Below are 15,078 nucleotides of genomic sequence, written 5' to 3' on the forward strand. Positions count from 1 at the left end.
AGAGTTGTAAACTCTTTTTCCTAAGCCCTTCTCAACGACGTCGTTCAGTAGTCTATAAATACTTTGACCATATTCTTAGGAAAATCAACCCGTAGATTTGGTACGATTTAAATGTCACAACCAGTTTATTGGTCACACTAAAAAAAATAGAAAAATATTCGCTTTTGACTTAATAATCTTTCCAAAGTAACTAGAGTAATATATTCTACACATGAAAAAACGAAACAAGAACAAGACAATACACACAAACAAGATAAATAAACCGTTTAACAAATAAAACAATAAAATTATATATTTTCTGCGTCTTTTGAAGCCCAAAAAGCATATTATTGCTCACTTCTCAACAGTTGATTCCACATTCGAGTATGTCCGGGCCAGTGACTCTTTTAGTGAAGGGATCGATCCTAACCCACAACAAGGAGAAGATGGAAGCCAAGAGAACAGACCAGACCACAACAATGGTGGGAGTCCTGTTCTGTCTCCCCATCAAACCCTTGAGGAAAGGGTACAAGTGAACAATCACCCAAAACGCGAAGAACAGCTTACCAAAGAGCGGTCCCCAAGATTGGTATCCACTGTTGATAGCGTACGAGAATCCCGCAACGACTCCCACGAGGTTTACGATGAGCAGCGTGGTGGGAGGAATCAGAAGCGTTGTCCATTTGAACAAGTAGAGCTCCGCAAAGTCTCCGTCTTCGTCTGATGCTTTTGACGTGACTGTGAAGTTTGTGTCGATACCGGCTAGGACTTTGAGGAGACCTTGAAACACGGCGAATAAGTGAGCGGATACTCCTCCAATGACCCAGAACTGCTCGTTTCTCCACCATTCGTCTATGCCTACGCCACTCCACCTCATTTCAAGTATACCCGTGGCGAAAATAGACAGAAAGAGAGACAGAAACCATATACTTGCAATGTTGCTAATCTGCAAATGAGGAAACAACGGTTCATATGTTTTTGAACGTAATTAAAATACGTTCAAAAGAGAGAGGTGTGTCGAACCTGAGGAATGATGAACTGGTTGGTGAAGAGACAAACGGCGGGCAATGTACAATAAAAGAGAAGAGGGACGGAGGTGAGTGGGTAGATGGTGGTGTTCACATACGCAAACCTCTCCAGAAATTTAAGCCTCCCACTGTAACCATACCATATAGGACAATGCCGACTGAAGAGAATCTCAACTGAACCAAGAGCCCACCTCAGCACTTGGTTCAGACGATCTGAAAGATTGATGGGAGCAGACCCCTTGAAAGCCGGAAGCTTTGGCATACAGTAAATGGATCTCCATCCACGGGCATGCATTTTGAACCCAGTCAGAATATCTTCTGTCACAGAACCATAGATCCATCCAATCTGAACAAAGAGAGCACATAAGATAAACACAGTGAGTGCCAAAGTAGGTAATCTCAGAACATCGCAGTTTCATGTTAAGTGTTAAAATGAGAAAATACCTCCATTCCCCAGTCTGACTTATCCTCGTATCCACAACTAATGACATGGATCGCCTCTTTGAGAAGGTTTTCAGGAGTTTCTGTAGGAGGAACGCCTCCATTTTCCATTAGGGTAGACGCAACAAAAACAGCAGACTGTCCAAATCGCTTCTCCAGGCTCATTTGTGACATCAAGAGCGCCTTTTCATCGTCAAAACCGGCACCTGGGTTTTACAAATGTCAAATAGTAAGACAATGCTTTAAGCATTTTGCACTGGCTACACCAAAATTTTGCATTCATAACTGTAGTCTGTGTTGCACAAAAAAAAAAAAAAAACTGTAGTCTGTAGAAAACAAAGAAGAAATAAAAACAAGTGTACCTTCAACTCCCTCTTCTATGTCATCGAGGTTGAATACAGGAACAGTTGAGTCAGTATGCCTGCCTGATTTCTTTTTGTCCGAGTCTTTCTTAGATTTGGAATTCTTCTTTCTTGATCCACCACAGAGTTTAGATAAGAGACTTGGCTTCTTGTGTTTTACTTTTATTGGGGGTTCATAACCATATAATGCTGTTCTGTTGAATACACACCCAGTTCCCACATATACAGGTCCTTGAATCCCATCTAAACCTCTCAAGTTGATCTGCAAAACATATGGACGAAAAATCACAAGAAAAGTCAAGAAACTGAATGTTCTGAAACCAATTTGACAGAAGAAAATTAGATGCAAGTATAGGTAAGTGTGACTTACATCAAAGAAAACGGTGTTACGATTAGCATATCTATCGTTCTTATCGATACCATCGAATCTTTGAGGGAACTGAACATAACACACTTGCTTCCCTAGGTTTGGATCCATCAGGAAGCACATTGCTTCTCTCAAGGCCTTGCTGTTATTGATGTAATGATCACAATCAAGATTCAAGATAAAAGGTCCATTGGTAAGGACTGCCGAAACTCTAACCTGTTCATTTGAAAAGTGTCATGGTTAGCTAACTAGCCGGTTAGGCTAACAAAAAAAAAAGTCAGAGAACAAAGAAGTCAAAATCCGAGATCAGAAACATACAAGTGCATTCATAGCACCAGCCTTTTTGTGGTGCTGGAATCCTGGTCGCTTTTCTCGAGAAACATACACCAAACGCGGAAGCTCATTGCCCTCTGCATCAAGCCCACCGTTTTGCCCTAAGAAAACCTGCATTCAACAAATGCTAATTCAACAATGAACTTCCAGAGAGAGCCTACTCAATTTCCTTTCTTAAAACCAATTTCTCTTACCTGGATCATTCCTGGATGGTCCCTTGTATTATTTCCAGGCCATGGTGTGCCATCTTGCATAACCCACCCTTCTTCAGGACATTTTAGGGCCTTAGAAACAAGTGCATTGATTCGGATCTTAAATTCCTCATATTCCCTCTGCAAGAAAATAGAAGGTCAATATATGATAGACTCAAATAACAATGAGGGTGTGACTTCATGGCGAAAATTAGAAACATACCTTCATAGCTCTACGATCTTTGACAAATGATGTCTGAACTTTATCCTTCAGATAATCTATTTTCGCAGCAAAATACCATTCTGGTGCGCGAGGCTCAATGCTATATTTCTTGCAGAATGGTACCCATTTACGAGCAAACTCTGAAGTTTCTGCAAGTGCTTCAAATGATAACATTGCAGCACCATCATCAGAAACATAACAGGACACCTTGTCAACCGGGTAGTCAACAGCCAAAATAGAGAGCACTGTGTTGGCTGTCACAAGGGGTGGCTCCTTCAAGGGGTCAACAGTACTCACGAAGATGTCCACAGCCGCTAGCTGTGAAGGCTCACCTTCACGATCATATCTGTTTCAAAATTGAGCATGACCAGATTAATATGGGAACTAGTATAGGGAGTCAAAAATTTTGAGTAATTGCCTCAGAAGAATGGGGAAATAGAACATACCTTAAAGCAAGCCTATCTAGGTAGGTTTCACGGTTGACAGGAAACCATTTGGGGAACTGATCCAAAATCCAGGAAAAGGCAAACCAGATCTCACATATCACTGAGATCAGCCACAGAGTAAAGGCATTCGGCACTGGATTTGTTATACGGTAGTGCAAGAAGAGACATAGAATGACAAGACGCAACATAATAACCATTCTGTAAGGATTGATCCTTGATGAAGGAATCGAAACTTTCCTTGACAGAGGCTGTCTCGCTTCGTCATTCCTATACAAAACAACAAAATTTGGAAAATAAGCACTGCTTAATAGGAAAGGTGCTTAGATTATGCAATGACGAATCAAACGAGAAAACAAAACAAGGACTCACAGCAAAGCCTCATCTGCGAGGATATCTGTACTGGCATCAATATCTCCTCCACCTCTTTCAGAAGCAGCCTGGGTGCTCACAGGACCACCATTATTCTTCTCCTGCTTCATTTTCCAGCCATCAACTCTCTCCTTCCAAGCTACATTCCCTAGTCCAACAGGATCCGAAATCCTTCTATGTGCTACACCACGAATGAAAACATAGTTCACTGTCAGAGCTTTGACGTAAAAAAACGCCTAGCTAGGCAATGTAATAGCCAGATAATAAGGATATTTACGTGATTGATTGATATCAGATGAATAGGGAAGGCGCTTTCCACCACCAATGGTAGAAGAAACAGAGAGGCGTTCAGGCGAGGCAGCAGAAAACTCTCCTGAAGTCTGTAAAAAAAAAAGCAAAAGACACACAAATCATATTCCAAATCTGTGAATTGCTAATGAATGTCAATGCCTTACCTCTTGCCTACTAGTGAGACGAGGGAGATGATTGTGAGAGACCTCTTTGTCATACTCAGGCTGCCCCATCTCCTCTCCTTTGCCACGTGTAAGATGCCACCCAAGCATCCTCTCCGAAATCTTCTCCTTCTGCGGGTAGCTTAACTCAACGGTGGCTTCATCAGCGAAGACATCCTCATCTTTATCACCAGGAATAGCAGGACTCCCTAGAAATCAACAAACTATAGTAAGCAACCAATCTGATCATCCATAGCTTTCAAAAACACTCAGATCATAAAGGAATCTAATCTAACCCTTGTGCCTCTTGTAAGTGGTTTTACACTGAGGACAAGATTGATTCCCATCTTTCCTCTCAAACTCATAGCAAGGCCTGCAAACCGGGAATCCACAAACATCACACGCCACGAACCGGTCTCCATCAACAGTCTTGCCTACATTGTCACTACAGATCTGGCAAATCTGGCCGCCGACGCTCGTCATCGGCTTCCCCTAGCGTAATCAAGGCGAATCACACATTCCAAATTTAGAAACCTTACTTAAATCAGATCTCTACAGTACACAAGCAAACAAAATCTACTCAAATCAGATTCTATGCGAACATACCGCGGTTTCTCCTTCGGATTCCATATACGATCAACGAATCGTCGGGAGAGTTCAAATCTGCTGGGGATAATCGAAATGCGATTAGATCTGAGGAGATCGGAGTGAGAAGAGAAGTCAAAATCTGAGAAAGGAGAGTGAAAGCTTACCATGAGTATATGTGACTCTTCAGATCTCTTTGAATCTGTGATTCTCTTAAAGAGAGAGTATATGTAAGTAAGTAAGCAAGGGAGAACGAATCTTTAGATGGCTCTTTCGATATGCAAGCTGCTCTTTTGTCTCCCTGCTCGTCACTCTTCAATTTTTTAAAATATTTATATTTGTAACAAATCATATCCGTCGGTAGAAAAATAAATAAATCATTTTCATATCCAGCCAAGCATGAAGCAACCACCACCACCACCGACAACTCCACGGTAATTTTTTTACAATAACTGGGCCAAATTGAAAGGCCCAATAAAGCGCGTGAATTGGTTTGTTTACGGTTCATGTTCTTATCTCAAAACCTAATACGGACTAAACCGGATCGAACCGAGTCCAATAATTGGTAAAACTGTAGGTCTTCTGCATGTGGGCAGTGGACAGAGAGAGACAGACTGTAAGTTGACGAAAAGGGAGAAAATGGCAAACATTTGAATCCCAAAGAGCGCCACTATCTCTTCGCTACCCGACAAAACTTCCCTCCTTTTTCACGCCTCCCTTGTCCCTCTCTCTATACCTTCTTCCTCCGCATCGTAACTCGTAAAACCCTACAATCCTCTTCTTAAACTTTCTCCCCTTTCTTCTCCTCTGCGATCTGAGCGTTTGTTCCTCTCAACCTAATCAAATTCAGGTCAGTGGCTTCTATGTTTTATCTATGTTTCTAATAGATCTTATGATCTGAGTTTGATGGTGCTTTTTTTCTTTTATGGGTTCTTCATCAAGTTGATAAAGTTGGAATTTTTACTTAGAAAAATGAATACTTTCGTATCCAATTTCATGATTATGTTTTTCCTCCAGAACATGTTATTGTCTTCCCCTCTGTGTCACTTGTGACAGCTCTTCAAGATATTTTTGCCGGATTTTGTTTAATTTTGCTCAGGTTGGTTTGGTGTTTTTGCTTGATCATTGTTTTAACCAGTGATTCTCTTTACCTTTGTTTAATTTTGTAGATGGATTCTCCTAGAGAAGAAACTAGACTTGAGATCTCTGGTGATTCATGTGAAAATTCGCTTGAAGAATTCTCATCAGGTACGTGACTGTTGTCTGATTCATTTATCTCTCTTCTTTGGTTGTGTTTTGTTTCTGCTCCAAACACGAATCTTTATTACATGATTTGTCAGGTTTAGACCAAGGTGCTTCTTCCCCTGTAACTCCAGAGTCTGACAGATTACATGCAGCTCTCAGCTTTGGAAACGGAAGTTCAGATGTTTCTCCAAATCATGAGTCTGACTCTTCTTACTCCGAGTTAGACTCGGAAGCTGAGGCCTTCTACTCATCTCTTAACCACCAGCTGGTCTCGTCAGGGACAATGGATGGTCTTGAGAAGCCAATGAGCTACAGCGAATTGGTGAAGAAGCTTGGTCAATACGAGGAAGAGCTAAGGACTAAAAGCCTAAAGCTCCAAGAATCTGAACAAGAGATTGAAAAACTAAAGGGTGAGGCTGAGAAGAGAGACTATGATGCTCTTCTTGCTGAGCTTGAAGCTGCAAGGAGGGAGATAGAGGCAAAGGACGCAGACATTGAGACTGAGAAAAGGCGAGCCCTGGAGATGCAAGGACAGGTGGTTGATTTGGAATCTCAGCTCTCAGACCTGCGTTTCAATGTAGGGAATGTAGTGGACGAGCTTCATGCGAGTAAAAAGTGTTTAGCTGCAGCAGATGCTGAGATCTCAAAGCTCTCTACCGAAAAAACAAAGCTGGAGAGTGATGTTTCTAGTTTCTTAGAGAAGCAGACTTTCTTGGAAGATCAGATTAAGCGTTCTGACGCAGAGAAAATGGAGATGAAGAGCAACGAGGTGAAGCTGGAAGCGGAGATCAATGCACTGAAGACAGACTTAGCCTCAAGAGATGAGCGTATTGAAGCGTTGAACAAGGACTTCGACAAGCATAAGCTGAGGTATGACATGTTGATGGCAGAGAGAGATGGAGTTTGCGCTGAAGTAGACAATCTAAAAGCGGAGATGAGGGCAAGAGACATCCAAATCAAGCAAATGGAGGAGCGAGTTAACCAGCTTGTGTCTGAATCAGGAAATGCTAAGAACACTGTGGAAGAGCTGAGGGAGATGGTTAAAGAACTGGAGAAGCAAGCAGAGTTGCAGAGGAATGCGATATCAGAAGGTGAGGAAGAGAAACGAGAGGCGATAAGACAGCTTTGTTACTCTCTGGATCATTACAAAAGCGGATACAGACAGCTTCTGCGGTTTCTCTCGGGCAACAAAAAGCAACATCAGGCAACAATGGTCGTTTGATTTAGATGAATGCTCTATCTCCCCTTTGCTTATTCCTTATACCATTAATATGTCTTCCTTTGTCCCATACTGTGTGTTCTCTTTCGTGTCAGACATTTAGTATCTACAAGTTACTGTTTATTATTTCATGCTGATGTCATCATGACGCAAAGCCTGGGTATTAAAAGCTTAGAGAAGAAAAAGTCAAAAGGCCAAAGACAAACCGAATCCTCCAATATCTCAACTTGGTTGACTCTCTCCCAATATAAGAGTTGGAGTTAATGTGAAATGCTGATAAAAGCTTTTTTGAATCTTATAACTGAATTACTATGGACACTACTGATTTATTATATGTTTATTATATGATTTATTATATTTTTTGAAATTCACTACTGATTTATTATATGTTTTGCCAAAAGGTATTTGAATGAACACTGCATCTTCGACTAAAATATGAATGATAGAAACTAAACAAAAATTGAACCAAGAATTAATATGATTTGAACGAGTCTGTTTTTTTATAATATGCTTATTCCAATTCTATTTCGTGTTACAAGTTTGTGCTTGGTCAAATCATTTATTATTTTATTTCTTTAAATAGTATAATAATATCAGACCATATCATTTCAAGATTGGTCATGATCTGCATGACTTTGTTTCTAACTAATTAAAGAGAAGATAAATGAAAATTTCGAAACTTCAACTTTGAGAGAGTCCATTGCGTCTCATTTTCTCATTGTGTTATTGTGTAAACACACATGCTTGAGTGCGTAATTATGCATCCCCATGCAAATAAAGTTATATATATAATTTATACTATTTACACTATATATTACTATTAGTTTATTATTATGGGTATTAGGTTGTAAATGTGTTTGCATGTGTGAAATGACTTAGCAAGACTGCTGGCGACGAACTTTATTAGTTAGAAACAACAGATAATCATTTAAAGATAGCTAAAAAGAAAAGGTTCACATATGCCCTTTAAATTTCTTTTTTTCTTGAAAAAGGGCATGCATGCCCTTTAAATTTCACTTTTAGTGATTTCTTAATTAAGGTTTTGTACGCAAATATAGCTAAGACGTGTTTGGATATAAGTAAATTGCTTTGTGTTGTCAGATGTAAACGGTAATTCTTCTTGCTTTGAACTTATGCTTATCTATTGGAGATATAAATGTAGCAAAGACAAATAGTTTTGATAACTAACAAATAAATCAAATGTTAATTGAGACTTACACTTATAATTAGGGATTCAAAACTTCTTGATCACTAACAAATAAATCGAAGATTCGTGAAAGTTCTTTTTGCAAAAGAAGCTAAGAATCGAAACATCATGCATGTAGCTCATACCGGATTAGATAGAGGTGGTTTTTGGAACCAGTTTTTCCAGTTTTTTAGCAGCTAAAACTTGATCTTATTGTATGGATAGTTTGACAAAAAAAATCAAAAGTGATTTTAGAATGAGAAGTGGCTCTCAAGTAATATAATTATACATTTGAAAAATTAATTTGACTTTTAAAATAAAATAGGTTCTTGTTCATGCCTTGAAGTTCAATAACATCTACAAGAAAATAGTAGTGGTCCCAAATATAGAAGACTCGATACATATATGAAGTTGAGAAGACTTGAATGATAAATGAACTTGATTTGATTTGAGAACCGTATCCACATAGTCATTGGACTAGGCAGAGAAAACAAATGTAGAAGTCACCTCTATAGGAGGACTCCACAACCAAAGGTTTGACTTCTTCTTCGGAATCACAAAGCCAAAACGATAATCTGGAAAGGTAAATAGACAGCAGCACAAAACGATAATACCGAGTCTGCTGCCGACCATTAACCTTAATATTTTTCAAAATAAAATTGGTTAATATAATGTCCAGACAGGTCGTTAATAATGTAATAAAATTACCCAAAAAGTATTATTAAGAAAATGAAAAAACTTTTATTGACACGGAAAAATAGAGACTTTTCTCAGAAGAGAAACATAGTAAAAAAACCTGTCCAAAGATTTGGCCTTTTGTCACTGTTTCTCTTCTTTCTACTTCGTCCCCACGACATGAGATTCTTCTCTCTCTAGGCCTCTCTCTCTATATAATCTGAATCTTCTTGTCTTTCTTCTTTCACAATCTCTCAACTTATAAGAGCTTAAGTTCTTGATTCCTCATGGATTCCTGTGACAAGATCTTATGGATCCTTGAATGATGTAATCTTTGCTTTCTCTCCATCCCGACCCGGATCCGTAACCAGCTCTCAGACCCGGTTTGTTACCATTATTAAACCCCCATTGAAATTAAACTTCTTTTTTTTCCCTTTCTCCTCTTGATCATTCCGTGTTGACCTTCCTCTTCTTTTGGTCTTCGCTCCAAGTTTCTGTAGATACTTGAAGAACTTTCTCAAAGTCTCGATCTTTTGATTCAGAAGATTGGGATAAAGTCATCAGCTTTGGTACTAACCAATGGCGAGCAAGTCCGGGCAGAGAGTTCGGTTGGTGAAATGCCCCAAGTGCTTAAAGATTCTACAGGAAGACGAAGATGTTCCTGTTTATCAATGCGGTGGTTGCTCAGCCATTCTCCAAGGTCATTTTTTTTTATTATAAAGTCTTTAACTTTACCATTTTGATTTCGCCTAAACATTAATGTTATCTTGAATTTTAATGCTGAGCTCAAACCAGTTGTGTAGTTCTGTTTTCTTTTCTTGTCATGATGTCTCTCTGTTATTGAACTTGTTTGTTTGCTTCTTTGGTTCAGCCAAAAGACGGAGCACTGCTCCAAAAACTGCACCAAGTGCAGGAGAAGCAGAGAGGGCTCAAGCAAGTGAGTCTTCAAACACTGCACCAAGTGCAGGAGAAACAAAAGGGGCTCAAGCTAGTGAGCTTCCAAGCACTCCACCAAGTGCAGGAGAAGCAGAGAGGGATCAAGCCAGTGAGTCTCCAAACGCTGCAACAAGTGGAGGAGAAGCAGAAGGGGTTCAAGCCAGTGAGTCTCCAAACGCTGCACCAAGTGCAGGAGAAGCAGAAGGGGCTCAAGCCAGTGAGCATCTAAACACTGCAACAAGTGGAGGAGAAGCAGAAGGGGTACAAGCCAGTGAGTCTCCAAACGCTGCACCAAGTGAAGGAGAAGCAGAAGGGGCGCAAGCCAGTGAGCATCTAAACACTGCAACAAGTGCAGGAGAAGCAGAGGGGGGTCAAGCCAGTGAGCCGCCAAGCGAGCCTGAAACCAACAATGTGTCCAGCAGCTCAGGGCAGGACACGGTTCTTGCTTCACCCTCAGGCCAAGAAGATGAGAAGGATCAGGATGGATCCATGGAGTCCACTGAGAAGCAGCTTGATGGCTTAGAGTTATCTCAAGGAGAGGAGAGGAATGAAATCCAACTGCGCGAACTCTCACTTGGTGATTCTGACAAGAATGAAGAAGAAGACAACTCCAGCAGGTTGAAGTCTGATATGAAATCCGTGGCTGGGACTAGCTCAGGAAGCTTGAATGATGATCCTGTGATGGAAGCAAGAAGAACTAGTGATTCGTCTAGTGATGCTTTCCACAAGCTTGAAGCTGAAATCTCTCCTGATGCTTCTCCAATTGAAGAGGAGCAACAAGACCAAGAAGATCATCTTTTTCAACCTCACAGGGACTCAACAGATGATCTTCCTGCAAACAAGACTTCTTCTGCATATGATGGGAGCAAGTCTTCCTCCGACGAAAGAGAAGACCAAGAAGAAAACCAACAATGGAATGCTCTTCAGAACATAAGATACCCTCAAACTTTCAAGGAGCAAGGTGGAAGTTCCTCATCTACTTTCTCTGACAAGAGGCCAAGTGGGACTACCACACACAAGGAACGGCATCAGTACAAGTCTCTGCAACTTGAGGGGCCAGGAGGACGTCTTGGAAGACAAGGGAGGAGACACGTCTCAGAACAACTTCGACCAGACGTGCCTTTATATCCGAGAGAACCATACGCACGTCTAAGCCCTTCTTCATATCCATCACACGATGTGTTTGATCGCTATTCCCGTGCACACTCGCTTCAAATGCCTCCTCCATACGAGGGTGTTGACCATATGTATCACAACAACAACACAAGGGCAAGAGAACGGGGACAAGGGAGTAGGTTCTCAGGAGAGATGACGAACCATCCCGGTTGGTATTCAAGTCAGATGTATAGCTCTTACAGCTCATACTCCGCGAGTCCACAGAGACTAATGGAACAACAACCTGAGTATTATCCGAGATGGAGCCATGAGATAGTCTCTGATGCTGAGGATCATCAGCGTACTAGACATGAGGCCCGTCTTCGTCGACAACAGCCTGTGGCCAAGCGTCATATCCGTCCAACGGCCGGTGGGGCCCCTTTCGTTAGCTGTTACAGCTGCTCAGCAAACCTACAGCTTCCTGTAGACTTTCTCATTTTCAAGAGGAAGTATCATCTCCTCAGATGCGGCACTTGCACCACTGTTCTCAGATTCTCGCTTCAGTCCAGAACTCATTTAGTTCCTGCAGTAACACATGACATAAACGCTAACAGGAGTAGCAATCCCGAAAACCCGAGCTCCTCTGCTGCTCAGGAAGAGGAAGAGGAAGAGGAGATACCTGTGGCTAGAGGCTCACCGCTTCATCGGCTAATGGGATATTCTACTGTAAGCCAAGTCTTTAAAGCTTCTCAGCGTCCTCCTTCTGTGTAAGATCTCTCTGCTTCTTCTGATCAAGCAACGAGAAGCTATTGCATTTTTCTAGATCGATAGTTTTGCCATTCGTTTTATCATTCTTTGTCTCACATGTTTATAGGTAAAAAAGATTTGTTTCTGCACTTCTGTTTTAAGGTTAGAGAAAACCACAACACTTGTGCAAAATTATACACAAAAGATATATGTTGTATATACAGTCATCTAGCATATGTTTGTAACAATATTGAATTCAGCATTATTCCTAGTTTTTATCAATCTACTTTACCACTTGTAAGTGGAGTATATGAGTATGAACTTAGTTGAAGCTGTCCTTGTATCGATTCATCCTCCTGTTGGACACGACAGAGATTCGCTGATCCTGCAGCATGTTCAGGTTTGGAGCTAATAGTCTCGTGTACCGATCGAAATACAGAAGTTGCTTCATTAGAAGTGCAAACTCTCTCGGGAACTTCAGCCCATATGATTCGCTAACCCTCACCTACACAAAAGAAAGAACACTTTAGCCCAAATGCAAATGCAATGCTCAAAGCACAAAACCAACTTGGTTAAACTTCCATCCATCAATGCAACTTCTGAATGCTAGCAACTTTAATATCATAATCAAAATTCTTAAACAACTACGTCTAGTTAGTGCTTACCAGGTCGAGGAAAAGAGCATTCATCTGTCTCTCGTCCACAACTACGTTAGCAGCAACAGCAGTTCTGTCTGAGTTTGGTCCGCGAGCTGTAGCCACTACTATCTCTGTATCTAATTCCTGCAAGAAGAGATTCACTACTCCCCATAAGATTGGTGGTACTTATCAACAGATGTAGCTGGCTAAAGAGGGAAAATCTTTAGCTTAGCCCTTTACTCCAAAATTGTGAAAGAGTAGGCCAGCTTGCCTGGATAGAAGAGAACATCTTTTCCAAGTCTCTTGCAAAAGCTTTGGCATCAACATCTCTATTTGTGGCTCCCATTTGAATCAAAGCTGAGGCCATGGATTCATATTCTTCAGTTGCAATGGACGCTAAAAATACTTCCATAGCATCCCATGTTTTGGGTGATATCCGACCAACAATGCCTGAAAACAGTGTGGACACTTACTAATATACACCAAAAACTACTAATTAACAGGGAAGAGTGTTCATGAAAAAATCTGCCAATCATGCATTAATAGATGGAAAAGAGGAACTAAGATTTACCAAAATCAAGAAACCCAATCCGGCCATCACGCAACAGCCATAAGTTCCCTGCATGTACATCAGCATGGAAACTTTCACAAGAAAGTAAACTTCCAAACCTGCATGTTACATTCACATGAAGATCAATTCACTAACCGCTACTTTTAAAGGAGGAGGACAAATATTATTTTCAATAGTGAATTTCAAAGATCTTACCACACATTAAGAGCTGTAATAAGGCTGTTTTCAGGACTGGAAACGAGCGATCTTATGGAATCTAGATCAGTAAGAGGGACTCCATATAGCCTCTCCATTGTAAGAACCCGCCGGCTGCTGCAGTGCTTATACACTCTTGGAGCAGTGGCTTGTCCTGACAACCCCATGGATTCAAGATATCTTTTAAATGATTCAATGTTCTGAGCCTCCTTGTTGAAATCTACTTCTTCCAGCATTGACTCACGAATGTCCTTGACAATACCAACCTACCAATAGGACAGCAACTGTAGATTAAGACAGAGGAGAAGGGATTCTCTACAGCTACTTGAGAGCATACCAGTGAAGTACGGCTGAACTCAGGACTAAGGAACTCAAATATACGGGCAACAACGTAGATGAAGTTCAGGTCAGCCACTAAGAAATCTTCTATCCCAGGCTTCAGGATCTTAATCACTACATCCTCTTGGGAGCCTCGAAGCCTTGCACCATGGACCTGGTCATGATGATTTCTTTAAGCAGGAGAAGAGTACTAATACATTTCGTTAAACAACCAGAAGAAGAAGAAGAGCATACTTGTGCTATTGAGGCTGATGCAAGTGGTGTAGGGTCAACATATTCGTATACGCTTTCTATGGGTCTCCCAAGCTCCTCTTGTAAAATTTTACGAATATCTTCAAACGGTACTGGAGGAGCTTTGTCGAAGCAGTTCTGAAACTCCTCGACGTATTCTGGTGGGAACAAAGTTGGCGCAGATGCTATAAACTACGAATTCAAAGGACATTAAAAGAAGGATATTGTTAAATTGGATAGAACAAGTATCAATTGACAAAGAACAGTATAATACAACTTACGCTTACTTTAGACAAGCAGTTCACATGTGTCTAGAGACTAACGACATCATCAAAGGATACAACACAGTCTACATTTAAGAGACAAGAATTACCTGGCCGAGCTTAATGTAAGTAGCTCCCATGCGTTCAAAGAGTTTCCTCAAATACAGAGGAGACAGTAGACCAAGCTGCATTTCAGTCGGTAATCCACCAGACACACTTGTCAACTGCAGAGAGTCACCAGAAGAAGCAAATTTAAGCTCACAGGAAGTGTCGAGTGCCTTACTCACATAAGAAGAAACAGTTACCTTAGAGATATCATTCAGCCACTCTCCTCCAACCCCAACAAAGGCCTGGACCCCTTGTACAAGGCGCAACACACCACGTGGACCTGTGTTAATCGAAGTCTGAACTATATCCTCCACCAGCTTCGGCAAGTTCTCAATCCGGCCTGCATCAAAAGGGCCACGTGAGCAAGCACGTGGCATCAATAAACTGTACTTTGAAGGTTCATTTCATCATAACACTACACAGTCTTAGATTGAGTTTACAAAAAAAAGGAAGGAAAGTTCTCTACTTTGAAGACGAGAAGTGAAAAGGTCCTGCGTTTGCGAATACTGCGCCGAGATGGCAAAAGACTTCGACTTTCTTCCTCCGATCATCTTCTTAGAACTTCCTCTCGCGACGGGAAGCTTCAAAAACGAGATTCAGCGTTTGCCAATTTTGATCAGACAAAGGAAATATATTAGCTGAGGAGAGAAATTATACCTGAGATTGGTGAAGAAATGGTAACCGCGCGCCACGGAAAGCTGAGACCGCCATCGCTTGCCGGAGACTGAAGCAGAGAAGAAGTCTAGAAAACTCCGATCAAGCAGGGGACGAAGAGACGACACCGTTTTGTTAATACAAGAGGGGAGTGAAGGAGGAACAATCCACGTGGATTCGATCTCCGGTTTAAGCTAAGT

At 41.1% G+C, this 15,078-nt stretch overlaps 4 protein-coding genes across 10 annotated transcripts; 2 read left to right on the forward strand and 2 right to left on the reverse strand.

Moving 5' to 3' along the window:
• Positions 1-142: 142 nt before the first annotated feature.
• Positions 143-5,138, reverse strand: LOC103855617 (cellulose synthase A catalytic subunit 3 [UDP-forming]). 4 transcript variants are annotated; one of them, XM_018657685.2, is made up of 16 exons: positions 5,013-5,138; positions 4,944-4,982; positions 4,798-4,854; positions 4,488-4,683; positions 4,195-4,400; positions 4,017-4,119; positions 3,740-3,920; positions 3,371-3,637; positions 2,925-3,270; positions 2,705-2,842; positions 2,496-2,621; positions 2,181-2,393; positions 1,811-2,072; positions 1,452-1,654; positions 1,003-1,353; positions 341-925 (listed from the first exon to the last, which is right to left on the reverse strand). In XM_018657685.2, exons 3-16 carry the CDS (start codon positions 4,819-4,821, stop codon positions 341-343), a joined length of 3,201 nt encoding a protein of 1,066 aa, XP_018513201.1. In that variant the 5' UTR covers positions 4,822-4,854; positions 4,944-4,982; positions 5,013-5,138. The 4 variants fall into 4 exon arrangements, with proteins under 4 accessions (XP_033145030.1, XP_018513201.1, XP_009130870.1 ...); XM_009132622.3 differs by having other exon boundaries at positions 4,944-5,138; XM_009132623.3 differs by having other exon boundaries at positions 4,798-4,857; positions 4,944-5,108.
• Positions 5,139-5,374: 236 nt separating this feature from the next.
• Positions 5,375-7,371, forward strand: LOC103855618 (protein NETWORKED 4B). The gene is made up of 3 exons (XM_009132624.3): positions 5,375-5,626; positions 5,946-6,024; positions 6,117-7,371. Exons 2-3 carry the CDS (start codon positions 5,946-5,948, stop codon positions 7,241-7,243), a joined length of 1,206 nt encoding a protein of 401 aa, XP_009130872.1. The 5' UTR covers positions 5,375-5,626; the 3' UTR covers positions 7,244-7,371.
• Positions 7,372-7,599: 228 nt separating this feature from the next.
• On the forward strand, positions 7,600-12,153 carry LOC103855621 (protein ENHANCED DISEASE RESISTANCE 4). Of its 3 annotated transcripts, none has more exons than XM_009132626.3 (3): positions 7,600-9,484; positions 9,593-9,801; positions 9,973-12,153. In XM_009132626.3, exons 2-3 carry the CDS (start codon positions 9,681-9,683, stop codon positions 11,901-11,903), a joined length of 2,052 nt encoding a protein of 683 aa, XP_009130874.2. In that variant the 5' UTR covers positions 7,600-9,484; positions 9,593-9,680; the 3' UTR covers positions 11,904-12,153. The 3 variants fall into 3 exon arrangements, with proteins under 3 accessions (XP_009130874.2, XP_009130875.2, XP_018513232.2); XM_009132627.3 differs by having other exon boundaries at positions 9,602-9,801; XM_018657716.2 differs by having other exon boundaries at positions 7,600-9,801.
• LOC103855619 (uncharacterized aarF domain-containing protein kinase At5g05200, chloroplastic) lies at positions 12,062-15,067 on the reverse strand. 2 transcript variants are annotated; one of them, XM_018657717.2, is made up of 11 exons: positions 14,882-15,067; positions 14,691-14,805; positions 14,422-14,564; positions 14,227-14,340; positions 13,857-14,045; positions 13,621-13,776; positions 13,284-13,549; positions 13,113-13,186; positions 12,789-12,967; positions 12,545-12,661; positions 12,062-12,384 (listed from the first exon to the last, which is right to left on the reverse strand). In XM_018657717.2, exons 1-11 carry the CDS (start codon positions 14,933-14,935, stop codon positions 12,202-12,204), a joined length of 1,590 nt encoding a protein of 529 aa, XP_018513233.2. In that variant the 5' UTR covers positions 14,936-15,067; the 3' UTR covers positions 12,062-12,201. The 2 variants fall into 2 exon arrangements, with proteins under 2 accessions (XP_018513233.2, XP_009130873.3); XM_009132625.3 differs by having other exon boundaries at positions 13,089-13,186.
• Positions 15,068-15,078: the final 11 nt, after the last annotated feature.

This window comes from Brassica rapa, chromosome A03 (assembly GCF_000309985.2).
Source record: "Brassica rapa cultivar Chiifu-401-42 chromosome A03, CAAS_Brap_v3.01, whole genome shotgun sequence".
NCBI classification, from domain to species: Eukaryota; Viridiplantae; Streptophyta; class Magnoliopsida; order Brassicales; family Brassicaceae; genus Brassica; species Brassica rapa.